This window comes from Scomber japonicus, chromosome 20, assembly GCF_027409825.1.
Source record: "Scomber japonicus isolate fScoJap1 chromosome 20, fScoJap1.pri, whole genome shotgun sequence".
Lineage (NCBI taxonomy): Eukaryota > Metazoa > Chordata > Actinopteri > Scombriformes > Scombridae > Scomber > Scomber japonicus.
In genome coordinates this window covers 21432842-21448207 of record NC_070597.1, presented here as the reverse complement: position 1 = coordinate 21448207, position 15366 = coordinate 21432842, and the positions used below count along the sequence as shown (strand labels likewise).

The 15366-nt window shown below is 38.9% G+C and overlaps 1 protein-coding gene across 1 annotated transcript in view; it reads right to left on the bottom strand.

The window, feature by feature from the left end:
- Positions 1–15366, bottom strand: part of LOC128381733 (ras-related protein Rab-26) — an 89119-nt gene that overhangs the window by 24634 nt on the left and 49119 nt on the right. The window contains exon 5 of the mRNA XM_053341772.1: positions 12383–12435. Coding sequence (XP_053197747.1) covers positions 12383–12435 — 53 coding nt within the window. The remainder of the gene's footprint in view (positions 1–12382; positions 12436–15366) is intronic.

The following is a 15366-nucleotide window of genomic DNA, read 5'->3' as shown; positions in this document are numbered from 1 at the left end:
GATGTCTTGAGTGTTATTTTAAGTGCATCCCCACAACCACACCACTTCTATGTCCCTACCATGTCTCAATGGTTTTATTTGGTGCAGCTTAATGGTCATTATTCTCACCATGTCTAACAAACTGAGCTGAAGGATCAAACACTCTGGGGTTAGGAACAATGCGCTCCGTACACGCTTGGTGTGAATGAACCTCAGATATAACTTTTCCCTCAAACTGAGTGATTAATAACTGAAAGTTGAAGGGGGAAAACAGGGAGAGGGGTGGGGAGGAAAGTCTCAGGAGTCTAAATGAGACGGCTGGATGCACTCAGTCCTCCGCCTCTGAGGAGGTACGAGAGGAGAGAGATGAAAAGGCAGAGAGGAAGAGATCTTTTCATCCATCCGAGTGAGGAGAGCAGAGCAGAGGATGAGAGGAGGCAGAGCAGTCTGACACTTATTAGCCCGTTGCACTTGTGTGGTGCCAGTGTGTGTGTGTGTGTGTGTGTGTGTGTTTGGGACAGTGTCAGTTTGGTACGTGTTTGTATGTGTGAAGCTTTGTGTAAAAGTGTGCATGTCAGTTTTTGTCAGAGAGTGTACAAGTGTGTGAATTTGTGTGTGTGTGTTAACAGGCCCCAACAGCAACAATAATGAAATCCTGAAAAGTACAAGAAAACTTGATCTGCAGTGATTTGTCATCCAGATTTAATCTTGTTATCAGCGTCAAAACATCCTCAAAAGTACTCGTCATATACAATCTATCTCTGTTTCGGTCCATTATGGTGACTTCAGTGCTTTAATGCCCAGAAGTCCTGTTATAATACACCACTCCACTGAACATTTTCCACACTTTTTTTCAGTGTACTTTAGATTTCATGTTGTCACCTCGATACTATCTCCAAAGTCATGCTGGACTTAAATCATCAACATATAACTCCAGAGAATCTTAAAACCCCTTCAGTATGACACACACAGGCTATAAACCGTAACTTTTACACATTCAAACTGCATAATTACAATATTAAAGTTCCGCTACATAAAATGTTTATTGCTTACTGTCACTTTAATTGTATTTTCGCAGCTTCACTGTGCAGAGTATCTGCAGAGCTCGAAGGCTGTTGTCTAATGAATCTGCAGAAAGTAGAACGTTTCTCTGTGTCTAACCTCAATCGGAGTTTAAGGCATGTACTTAAAAGCATGATTTGTGCCATCACAATCACACCAATCGTGGTCCAGGATGCAGCTTTCACCAGTGTGGTGTGGAAACTTGAAGCCTCCAGACCTCAAACACTGACAGTGGACATTTTTAGGGATGTAGAAGACATCTTTTTAAACTAAAAATATTGTAACAATAACACATATTGATAGATCCTGGATTTTTCAACAGTGGAGAAGAAGGTTAACATTTGTAAGTCAAGTAAATGAACTTATTTGTAGAAAAACAAAATTGATTCCATTTAGAAATACATAGCTGTGCTCTATTATATAGTTTAAGAGAGCAAAAATAAAACTACATGTCAATTGGCTTCGAAACCTTTCTAGTTCAATGTAAATGGCCAAAACAACATAAAATAGTGGAATAACTCTAATCCAAATGAAGTCAGGCTTTGAGAGGTATGTGTCGGTCAACTTCAAGGACTAACCAGAAAAAAATCATGCAAGGTTCAGCAACGTGGGGCACACATCATCTTCCAGATTGTATCTGAGGGGTTGGGCCGAACGTCCCCCTTGGAAAACCTGAGCACAACTGGTCCGATGCTAAACTTTCCACCTTGGGTGCTGCTTCGACTTACCATTTCTATGAACAATAAATATGAAGTTCTTCCAAGTCCTTCACACGCATTAATAAGCCAACTGCAGATGGAGGCATTAAAGTTTCTGTCAAATCCCCAGAAAGGCTTGAATAACCAATTAGAATCCAACCATACCTCAAGCCTTTCACACCTTAATCTCCCGCTCCTTGTCTTTTACATATTCATGTGCCGATGTTGGCGTTTTCAAGTGGTTTTCTCACTCGTGTCTAATCGACTGTGGCGTCAGGGGGCATGGTTTTTGGTGACTTGCCAAAACAATGAAAAAAAGAAATGCCATTGGAGAAAAAAAAGGGTGAAAAGCTAACTTGGTTTTTAGAAAGTTGCGGCTTGACAGAAGGGAGAAAGCAAGACAGATAAACAGAGGAAAGAGCAGTAAGTAACTGAAAGAGCGAGGGCAGGGAGGGTAAATGGAGAAAATCAGCAAATATGCATGTGTCTTTGTGAGTGGAAAAGACAAACAAGTGGAGAGAGAGAGAGAAGGACAAACTGATTTGATTCAATGCTATAAACAGAGAGAGGCAGAGAGCCGCAGAGTGATTTGCTTTGTTAATTATCTGCTTGGCGAAAGAAAAGACCTCAAAGAGCGAAGCATCGCCACCCTCTCCTGCCAATCAACAATGAGATTTTTGATTCCCTGAAAAGCTTTTTCATGTTGCTGCTGTTGCTCAATTAAGCAAAACCAGCACTGAGACCCATCAACATCTATGTCGGTATAGGAGTGGCTGAGCTGGAAAATGATTGCAAGAGACTTCATTGATTTCAAAAGACAGTTCCCCATTGGTTTTTATGTAACTCATATTTACCACCCTGATGATTCAAACAGTCTTTCTTAATACAGTACTCAAATGTTCATATGTATGCTTACACTGCTATGCTTACGGTCACTATAATTATACTTGCTGTCTATACTATATTATAAGTTGTCTATACTAACCCTGAATTGATTTCTCCATGGCCCAGTCTCAGTGCATTCAGCTAGAGGCTGTAGAGTTGGATGCATGGAGCTCCAACTAATCAAAAGAGTCCTTGGAAAAGTATTTAAAAAGTTTAACTACACAATATAAACAGGAGATTACAAAATAATAGATTATTCGAATGGCAACAGGCTTGGCTTGACTTGTGGCTTCGGCATCTTTGCTTCTTAGTTGAGTCTTTGTCTGGGGCTTTCAGCTCTAAGAAGGAAAATGAGGTCATTCCTATAGTCAGGAATGCCACTTGCCGAAGAGGATCATGAGTACTAATATCTAGGACCGACTGACATACCAAACCAGCACTGAGGTATACAACATCTATGTTGGTATAGGAGTGGCTGTGCTGGAAAATGATTGCAGAACCAGACCTTTTTTTCCCCTCAAAAGACAGTTCCCCTTTTGTTTTTATGTAACTAATATTTGTCTCCCTGATGATTCGTACCAATGAACATTCATATGATTGGTGTGAGAATTTGATGTTAATGTATGATACAGTAGGATATTTATAATGTAGGATATTTTTTCAAGTCTATCTTAATACAATACTCCCCTCCCCCAAATCTATCCTATGCTATTGCTCCATCTATACCATTTATATTTTTCATAGTTTTCAGTTATGTGACAGGTGCAGGAGGGCAAAACAGCTTTCCGTGGATGGGTAAATAATGCTGCTGTTTGCAAGGTGAAAGACAAGGCATTCTTCATTGTTAAAGCAAAGGTGCACACTAATTAGTTAACATCAGCTAGCTACCTAATGGTGATCCGTTGATCTTTAGTTTCTGGTTCAATGTAGTCAGCATTACAGGGCATTATTGGCAAGGTTTGATTACAGTATCTACAGTAAAGGTACAATAAATCTAATCAAAGCTTTTCTTCCAATGTCAGATAAGACCTCGGTTGTTGTGGAAAAGGAAGGACTGGGTGCAATTTGGTTACTCCACATGTATGGCAGGTTAGGAGAAGTGTGTTTGTATATAGGTGCCATACTACACTAACACAATTAGGGGTACAACATGCATTGATAATGCCTGTGTCTGGAATGAGCCTAGCATGGCAGTCATAAGAACAGTAGGATGTGCAGAAGGAAGCCAGAAAGCTTTCACAAAGGCCCAGAGAAGGAGATCTACTGATGGGTGTGGTGATCTTCCCCCTGCCGAAGTTCCACCTCCAACCCCAGATGAATGCAAATGATTCTACAACATGCTATGTACATCAGAAGGCACTGAAAGGGGAAACTGTCAAAAGCTACATTTTGTCTGTTGTCCCTTGTCATGCAAAGAGGTACATAACCTCAGTCGGCAGTGAAACAGAACATTCCTGCATCCCTAAGCAAAATGTATAAGCCCCAGTACAGGTCACTGATAGGCCAAGTGCAACTGCAGGCAAGGAGTTAAGAGGTCTCTACAGGGTTACACATGACAGAAGAACAGGTACACCAGTCAGTAAATGTGGCTGTCAGGAATGTCCCAGGCACAAGTAACTAGGATAGTTCAAGTGCCGAAAACAAAGTTCTCCACCGAATTCCTTAAATCATCTTTTTCTAAGCTCATTTATCACTGCTTGGATTTGTCATATATCATAAACTTGTTACCTCACCAATTTTTTCAATTGTAGCGCCTGGTGATAGAAACTGAAACAAGACAACAATGAAAATGTGCCATGTGGTTTGAGCAGAAGGCAGGAAGAGTGACTGTGTCAAACCCAGACAAACCAGCTGCCTCCCTGCTGAAGAAACTGACCAAAAGCAACTGTCAAAGTGACGGGGAGAGAACACAGCAATGTGAGGAGAGTTTTCAATAAGGCCTTAAAGTACTCCTGTCACTGCATTATAGGCTTATACAAAAATACAAAGCCTTAGATCTACATGCAACACATAAGTACAACTCAAAATATAATGCAAGATTACCATAATCTGCTTCTCTGTGACATCATTGCAAAATGATTAGTTTAAAGTTTAAAAGAATTGAAAACAAGAACACCATGGACTGAGCACTGAAGGAAATACTAACATTAATAAAAAAATGTGCTGCTTTTCATACAATGACAGGCCAAAACATCTGCTGTGAAAAAAGGCACATTCACAGCTTATCCACCTTTCTGGTTGGCTGCTGAGAGGTCAAGTACATGTCCTGCACTCATTGAGCAAAGTCATTCCAGGAAGCTGCCGCCTCAATGAGCAATGAGTTCATATTACTGAAGAATATTGGCACGAGAGAGACTGCTTATAAAGTTGCTACATTTGTTGCTAAACTCTCTTCTTTTTTTTTTTGGTGGTGGTTTAGCTTTAGTTCAGTGGGTAGAGCACCCGCCCCATGTGTTGAGGCAACAGTCCTCGCTGCAGGCTCCAGTTTCCTGTCTTTCTCTACTAAAACCTGTACAGTAAAGGCAAAAAGCCCCCCCAAAAATATATTATATTATTATTAAATATATTATTATATTGGGGGAGAAAAATCTATTTAAAGTGACCAAATTTAGAAGAAAAGTTGCTTCAACCTACCTTTGATGGTGTAGTCATGCCATGAAAGGACATGGTCAGTGTAGATAGACGGGGCGATAAAGCAAACTTTCACTATTTAAATATACATATGGACATGTGAGTATTGAATTAACATGAGAACACATCATTTTTAACTGAAAGAACATGTGCTTAATGCAACAGACTATATGAAAAAACCACTCCAGTAATGGTGTTTGCAGGAACACAACATGCTCCATTTCTTTCTCCTCCCTAAACATTTTGCTTGCCGCGTGCTTGCCGACACCCAGTGTACATCACATTGATTTTTACTTTACTGTTGTGAGGATCTTTTGAACAGCGAAGTCTCCTTGCTGTGAGGAGGCTTTCAGGGATTTAATGATTTAATGATTTTTCTGTGGCCTCTGTGCACAAGGGCGCTGGTCAATAACAATAAAATCTGTCTGTGTGTGTTTGTCTGTTGATATGTTTGTGTGTGTTTGGCGTGTGGCTGAGTTGTGTCTTTGGTCAAAATGGGTTACGGTGCCCCAGTAGCATCTGTAAGGCCCTGATATGAGAGTTGTAAAGGATTCGAGGGTTTAAAAGCGGCAGGCTGCTGAAGCATTTACAACAAGCAATAATAAGACACAGCATGAGCCTAAAAAAGTCCAATCATTTGTTGGGGACGTGTGTAACTTTGCTGTGATTATTCAGATGACATTTAGCATATAAACTGTAACACGTGCAGGATAATTATATCTGCACACACCAGGATCCGTGTGCCTCTAGTGAACCTGATTATGCATATTGTTTATTTTTCTTTCTTTTTTTTTCAATTCTCTGTCACCTGATTGGAACCCAGCCATTATGAAAGCTACAATGAGTATAATTAAAGTCCAATCAAAATTTGGGATAATGGCATAAAGAATGAATGCAGCATTGAAACGAAAAAAGGAAAAAAAAAAAGGAAATAAAAAAAGCAATTTCACAATCATGGAATCGTTGGCATGACAACCAGTAAAGCACAAATTACCTTGACCAGTGACACACATGAGTACAATTACAGCATTATACAGAGAATGATACAACTTGCAACACTAATAATCAAGGTTTCTGGATGTGTGTGTGTTTGTGTGTGTATTTACAGCATGCGTGAAAGCAGCATGGCCTTGACATGTTTACCGTGTGCTGCTCTGTAGATACAGGATTCATATGTGAAGGTTTTCAATTTTTCATCATTGTCACATGAAGAGGGACAGAGATGCAGAACTTGTCAGATAGAGACCCTTCATGTGTTTCAGATGGCAGGCTCACTGTCAGCTGCACTAAATATCATGTGTAATAGTTGTCTTTGCTGTTTGCAATGCTGCAAATTGAATATGATGTAAATGGAGCGAATTGTGACATTGTGGGGGGCTGAAAATGAAGCAGATGGGGATGGATGTGTCGCCCACATCAGGATAAACATTGTTTAATAAAGATAGATTTTCTTTGTTATTACTGATGAAATGTTCCAATGTAGTTTTCAAAGTACTTTTCTTTATTAAAACAGTTGCCAAAACAGTTTTTAGCACACACTACTATATTTAATTAGTATTATTACAATTTCTTTTGTCTTTTTAATCTTTTTTTAACCTAGTTTTTATCACACTTTTTCTGTTACATTTCATTTTACTTTTGTTTCGTCTTTTTAATCTATCTTAGTTTTTACTCTAACTTTTAATAAACTTTTTCTCTTATTCACTCTTTTTTTCTTCTTATATTTTATTATATATCCAAAAATTATTTTTTATCTTTTTTTCTCCCGTGTGCGTTGGTTCTTTACTTTTTGTTCTTTCGTTGTTTTAGTTCATTTTCTTTATTATTTTTTCAATTCAATAAAGTTTGAATACCATCAGTGCCACGTGAAAACACAAATATAATGCACATATATGTAACCCTAACCCTAACACACATTCATGCACAAAATAAAAACATGGGGTTGGTTGTTTGTATGTACTTGTCCTTCAAAGCTCATTCTCTATTCAAACCATCACTGATTATTTTTGTTTCCTCCTTAATATCACAAGCACATTATCAAAATGACTGCTGATGTCCTGGAATTAAAAATGAAAATGAACCATAAAATGAAAATGCTGGAATCCTGAAATAGAAAGGCACAGAAACAGAGCGAGAGGGTAAAAAAAAAGAAAAAAAAGCAGCAGTGGCTGTGGTCATGGTTACAGATGGTAACAGGGAGCGAAAAGACGAGTGAAAGAGGAAAAGAAAACACAGGGGGCGGCATGAAGGGTGAGAGATGGATAGCCAGTAAGCTCTGGACACAGTGTCTCCGTCTCTTTATCATCCAAATGCTCCATAGCCTTCACCCTGAGGCTCTGCTGCTAATGGATTCATACTGTGGGAGACTGTATGTGCTGCTGTATCCTCCAATGCACATGTATAAGATCAGAGCTGTGTGTGTCACATGTATGCATTCATCTGAGCTAAAACTCATTACTACCTCACTTATAACCAGATATTTAAAGCTTTAAACCTAACCTATAAATGTTCTACTATGTTCAACAGGTAGCAGCTACAGTAACTATGTCTGTCACTTGGTGGTGGGCAGGTTGGGTACAGTTGATTTATTAGAGGAAAACCGCTTCCTGCTGCAGACTAAGATTATGCTGTGTGAGGGGCGAGACTGAACCAAAACAGTAAAGTTGAGGACTGGAACACAGGAAATCATGAGGGGAAAGTCAGCAGGCTAGAGTTCTATTTCTCTACAGGGTTGCACTTTTTACATTAAATGTAGTCAAATGAGTTTGTTATTATTATAAGATGATATTTTACTCTGGAAAGTTGTTTTATAGTGGAGGACTAGACTGAATGGAGACTGTACCAGTGTTAATAGTAATTGCAGCCAACTAATATTTCTCTATTTCTTATTCACTTCCCCATGCTAAAATTCGAGCAGCCGTCTTGGAGTTATTGTTCATATACATTTTTAGTACCTGATGACTGAGCTGCAGTTCCATCAGTACAATTAAAACCAAATTAAAAAGTATGCTAAAGTTTCAATGTTATGTTTGTTTTCATCTTGGAAAAATTAATAAACAGAGCATTGGAAAATAAAAAGTATGCTAAAAGCTTCTCAGCTTTCTAACCCCTGACTCTATATTGTGTGTGATGTGCTATTGTGTGCAGCTTTTTATTTAGTATGTGTCCTGTGGGTTTTGTGCTTTGTACTGTTTGTTATAGTGCTGTTATAGGTTTTAATATTGACCTACTGAAGGGACTGCAGATGGAAATGAGCTATAAACTGACTCTGGTGCAGTACATCGAATAGTAACATTTATGTTTACCACTATACATGGTTCCACTTATTCAAGCACAGAGAGCTTTCGGTGAGCACACCTTAACACTAGTTCCAATGGAGAGTGTTGCATTATGGGGTTTGTTGCTTTAATGTTGCTAGGCAAGTGTCTCCAATTCTCTTTGTAGTGAGTCTGCCCAAAGAGTATTTTGCTACCTAGTCTACTTCACATGATCATCTGAAGGTTGGTGTGTTTTTCGGCGACGGGGGGAATAAATTCATGCTGAGTTAAAATGAGTGGAAATGGTGTTATGACGTCAAATGGACTATCGACTGAATCATCTGTCACCTCGCCAAGAGTTAGGCGACAAAAATAATGATTTTGACCTCTTACAGGAGCCTGACAGGAGAGTGTGTGACCATGTGATTGATAGCTCTACAACATTTTGCCTGATATGAGGTTGTAAAGGATTCAAGGGTTTAAAGGCATCAGGCTGCTGAAATATTACAACCATATTTACAAGCACGCAATAACAGATACAATATGAGACTAAAAAAGTCAAATAATCTGGGGGTGTTGTGGCTAATTAGTGGAAATATTTCATGTTTATGAGACAAGACTTTACTCTCCTTGGTTTAACTGTATCTCATGGAAACTTTCTCAACAATACTAGTGTTTAAGTCTTTTTTCCAAAAACGTGTTGGAAAATGGGAGCAGGGTCATCTTTCATCTTTCCATCAAGCAGGACATATTTGTGACTTTGGAAATATCTGTTTGGCAAAAACGACAAAAATCATGACCGTGCTATTGAGAAGGTGGGTGGGCTACAGTGAAAAAAGGCAGTAACTATTGAATCTGTCATTTTAGTGCACTGCTGAATTGTTGGCAATTCTGTGCTTCTGCTGCCGCTTTGATTAAGTTGCAAAAAGTGATATAAAAATGGTGACGGGTGGAAAAAATACTCAGGGGAAAAAGCTACTTCAGTGGTGCAAAGCAGCACCTTGAGCACATATAAGAGGATCCCAGAGGGTGGAGGTGCTAATAATAGGCTTGCACTCTGCACTTCAATTGATGTAATTATAATTGATTAACATTAACAACAATTAGGTTTGTGTGTTTGTGTGTGTGCTTCTCACCAGTTGTAGTTCACCACTGTGTTAAACAGGTGTGCCCTCTTACTCCTCTGCAGGGATTAAAGCCCATTATATATTCACCACACATACAAATACACACATACACACACACACACACACACACACACACACACACACACACACACACACACACACACACACACACACACACACTGTCCACTGCATATCCCTCTGAGTTTCAAAGCTGTTTTTTATGCTAATGCTGCCATGTGTAACTTAATGCAACCTGAGGGAACACAGCAATGGAATCTCTCTGTGGAACTGGGTGGATGCTTCATACATGTAGAAAATATAATGAAAACCACATATCATGAAACATGTAATCAGAAACACTGGAGGAAGAGATGGAGTTGTGTTACTTGTATAATTTAGAGGAAACACCATGTTGGGATGAAGAGGATTCATCCTCTGAGGCAAAATTCTTCTCTCCATTACAGAACTTAATATTGATGAATTGAATTTGTATGGTGTAAACACACATGACTAATAGAGGTGTCATATCTGTGACAATCTAATGTGGTAAGAGTGGCTGTCTCACCCAAATGTTATATAACTATACTAGGGTACAACTGAGTTGGTCAAGGGGACATTCCACTCATTTTACATGTCAAACTTACCAGTACCAAGTGAAAGTACTAACTGAAACTTCAATTAACAGTACCTTAATTCAATCTTTTTTGTGGCCCGATCGAGAAAAAAATGTGTATTTGTATGGTTGTGCTTGCAGCCAATCACCACAAGCATCTTTCAATTTAATGCAATGTGTGATTGGCCCACCATCACAGCAGCTACAACCCATACAGTCTGTGGTGTTGGAGTCAAGCACAGTGAATTTGACAAAGTTGGCAAACAAATGCTTCTATTCACATGGTGGGTATCAAATGAAGTAGGAAAAAAAAGGTATCGAAGAAAGAACTCCATTGGTATCAGTATCACTGTAAGGGTACTGGTATTGGTATTGTAATTTTTTAAATGATGCCCAGCCGTAGTTTGTACTAATCAGTCGTGCAAGGTCTTCTGAAGCTATACAAAGTTTGAGAAAGTCACCCTAATGAGCTCTGAGTCAGCATATTTATAACTGAAAACTTGCACTAGAATCTGTCACTCTGAATCATAGCAGATACTTATCCTGATATAATATTGTAGAAACAGGTAGAGTTAACTGGAGGTAGGTAGGTAGAATACAGGTAGAATACAGGTTATGCTGTTTTGCAACCTTTATATCTATCTATAATCTATAAATCACAAGACTGATCAACATAAACTATATGGAGAGGTGAATGCTGGAAATGTCAGTTACTGTTTGGCTATGATTGTAGCTACTCTGTTAACCTTGTAAAACTATAAACCAACATTTTATATCTAATGCAACTAACTATGTTGGTAAACTGATACAAAAGTTATAATTTGTCAGAACATGCGTAGCGAAGATCTGATGTCTTTAAACCGAATGAACTATAGCTTTCATTAACTGTCCAAAGAACCCCTTTAACGTTATGTCAACTGAGTAGCACATTGGGTTGCTGGAAGTTGGTGTGTCCTTTAAAAAGTAACCATTCATCTCTTTTTATCATCTGTCCATTTCCTAATGATGATAACCACCTGTTTGCAGAGAAGCTAAACTCTGTGTCTGTTTCTCTCTGGGGACAGTTCTTCAGCTGCTGATAATGAAGGCATCTGTGCATCTGTGCATGGCCATTCAGGTCATAGAAGCCCCCCTCAGTGACACACACACACACACACACACACACACACACACACACACACACACACACACACACACACACACACACACACACCAATGCAAGAGTATCAGGCTATATGGCTATGGAGCTATTTCTCTCCTTGAGAGAGAGACACTTTTATAATGGCCATATTCTGCTCTTAACTCTGCTCTGCATTAATCAAAGGAGAGTAATGCACCTTTTTGGAACAAGGGGAGTGGCACCAAATGGGGTAGGAGATGGCTGCAAAATCACAGTAGGAAATGAGTTCAGAGGAGACCTGCTGTGATTACAGAGCGATGGGTCCATTTAGGGGGAAAAAGTGAGCTCTAATCTGCGCCCCTGTGCTCTTCAGTTTTGACACCTCGCTTCATTTGTTGCCACTGTGGTCCTCTTTTCTCCCTGTCCCCATCATTCATCTCCTCATTATCCAAACCCTGCTGCTAGTATGAGCCAACGTGACCCCCTTTGAGAACTTTGTTTTATAAACTGCACTGACTTTCTGAGCCAACTCGTACAATCCCAATTATTAGCTGCTATGAATATGAAAGGAGAGCATTTGGCAGATTTGACATGAAACTACTCTGTCCAAAGGATCATTGTGACAATCAGTCAAAGTGATTTTTATCCTTTTTAAAGGTTTGTTCACACCAGCATTAAAATCGACAGAAACAAAATCAGTTTCTTTCAGTGGAATCAGTACAGGGGTAAAGAAAACCCATTCAAGTTTTGTTTGCGTTGAGTTCAATGTTGTTGAAATCTAACATGTGAATTTGTGACATTTACCAATAATATAATTTGTCTTTCAAGGTGTATTGGAGGGAACTGACTGCATGATGAAAGCACAGTTCTGCATGTCATTTCGTACTTACATTTCAGAACAGCAGTCGTACCAAAGAAGTGAAGTGAATGAGAAGTGAATAATGAGAGAAAGATTAAAGTGAATAATAAGACAGAGAGACACAGAGAATCAACAGACAAGCGTTCCTTACTCTGATGTTGTCAAAGGATTTCTTGTTAGTGACGTCATACAGAAGGAGTAGAGCTGGGGAGACAAAAGAAGAGAAACACATAGTGTGAGTGAATCTGAAGAATTTGAAATGTACTTGACTGTCATGGTGTTCAGAAAAAGACAGAGAACTGTGAGAATGTATAATAAGGCTGGAAAATAGGTAAGAAAAAACGACATAAAGAAGAACAAAATGGAAAACTGGTGCAACATCCTTTCAACCAAATTGAACATGAATCAATACAGTGGCATAGTGGAGTCCCTACATAATATAGTGATGTTGAATCCATTCTTCAGTCTACTCATGATTTAATTAGCAGCAGTTAACTGGGTTATTTGTTGGCAATGATGAGCAGGTGTAGCTGTTTTCATTTCCCGCTTTAAACATAATGGAAACCTGCAAATGAAAGATAACTGTATGACAAAGCCAATAAAGACTAAAATTAATTTAAACACTTATCCAGGAAACATCTATCTTAAAGATGTTAAATACTGCATTTCTGTGTTGTTACACTGCTTTCTCCCTCATGCATTGAAAAGCTAAAGGTGAGTAGCTGCATATAATTTAAAGAAGAAAGAAGAAAATGTGTTTGTTATATTTTACTGTCATTACCTCCACCACTATTTTCTCCTTGCCTATTAGCCTTGAAGTCTGTTTCTGGTGCATAAAATGATATAAACAACACTTAAAATGACTTATGGTTACATTTTCTTGATAAGCAGCTTGTTCTAGCCTGTGTAAGTACTGACTCGTGTTTTACTGAAGCAAAGGAAGAAGTAGCACGGCACTCTTAAGACCTCCAAGAGGTCATGGCAAACCCTGAGCTGCTTCTGTTAGCATCGCCTAACATGTTCCTAACACCCAGCATTTCTTCCTTAACTTTAACAAAGTCCTCATACCAAACAGCAGGAATGTTTAATTATTTATTTAAGCACAACAGGTAGGGAAGGGTCGGCAGCCCAACACACATCAGGAAGGGTAGGAAAAACATTGATTAGTAGACACAAAACAACACAAAACATGCTAATGTTACAGTTTTATTTTCCATGCTAACGTTACTTGTGAGGGGGGAGGCTAGGTGCTTTTAACCCGTGCTGCCAGTGGATGTTTATGGATACACACTCACAGCTAATTTCTGAGTAACTTTCTGTCTAACTAGAATTCTATCTTTCTGTAATTTGTATTAGCATTCTTAATGCTATTAGTTGCCATTTTTTTTTACTTGAATATGTTTCATGTTAGCTAACCAGATAGCCTTTGTTGTTGCCTTAGCTGTAGTTAACCTGAGAGATCTGCTTTGTTATTTAGTTCCACTGTGTAATGTTTATCACAAGCTTCTCAAGCGTACATGAGAGAAATTAATGAAGTGAAATTTCTACAATGGATTCCACTGTAGCTGGGCAAAGTACTAACCTCTAACATTTACTACAGCATTGGTATTACACCTGAAAACATAACTACACATGTGCATTGTAATTACCTCAAACTGTATTATGCTGCTGCACAGGATAATATCACAGGTATTTTTTCAGCACAAACTATAAAGCTCTGTCAGACAGAAAAACTCATAACACCTACGTAGGCAATTGGATCTAATTTTCTCAGCTGGATCAACCTTCACTTGGAAGAATTAGCCTAAGCCTAATTACCTCCACAGCACATCTACTACTCCTACTGGATCTAATCCCTCCAGCCATCTTCTCCTTTACTTGCATTTGACTTCATCATCGTCTGCCTATCCCTCCTCTTCACTTTCCCTCACTGTCCCCGACCCCCCAAATATGCCTGAATTAGCCAATCTATTTTGGATTAAGTCTTCTATTTGTTTATTCCAGCCAGACAAGGCCGTGAAGTGCGTTTAATGAGTTGTAATCACCGTGAGCGAGTCTGGCTCTGTCAAACTATGAAAAACACATAGAACAAGTGAGAAAAGAGGGAAGAAAAAGAGACGGATGGTGAGAGGGATAAGGGATTTCCTCTGGCATGGCACCTGTGTTTGTCAGCCACCAGAAGACCAGAGCAAACCACAAGGCTTTCCTTCACCCTCCTTTAATCCTATTACATCTCGCCAAGAGCACAAGAGATGAAGCTTGACAACTTTGTCATAGTAAGGATGCAGAGAGTTTAGTTATCGGAGGAATTGTGGATGCAAAATAGTGTGAACAAGACAGAAATGACAACTTTGAAAGATGGGAGAAGTCAAACTAAAGGGTGGCAGTAGAGACAGATAACTTAATATTTTCACTCAGATCCTTCACCTTTTTGTCTTTCTTTATTGTCTCTTTTTAAACATTTTTAAAATTGGAGTCGTTTTTCATTGAAACATTTTCAACTTGGACTTGGATTTGGCTTTACCCAAATTTAAGCCACCATGGTCAAATTAGTGTCGGTACTACGTACATCTGTGTATTTGCATTGACTTGTTACTCAGAAGACACCTTTAGTGAGTTGGTTAGGGTGTCTGAAATTGGAGACCATCATTATATCTTATCTCCTCCAAACCCTCATGGTTAATTTTGTCTCACCATGAATGTGATTAAAAGTACATACAATGAGTTAGTAATATGTCTTTGTAATCCATGTGGTGCTCACTCATAGAACAATGCATCTTTCACCTCCATGCACGACCCAAATGCAACCCATCAGTATTACACACACTATTAACTATTTGACTTTATGAGCCACTACCACCTTGACTAGAAAAGTTCCTGCAAGAAGGAAGGCAAATAGTGCGACATAGTGAAGTGATCCATAAAGAGCACTGCCATCCATCATCTCTCAAGATGATAATCTGAGTCAATAATCACCGTCTGACCTTGGCTGCTCTCCTTCCCTTGACAATAAACAAGCAACCCGTGCAGACATATGCACACTAATGCAAATACACACAGGCTTGAAGTACACTGTTGAGTTTATCACTTTTGACTTTTAAGCTTGAAAAAATTATGATCCTAAAAATATACTGT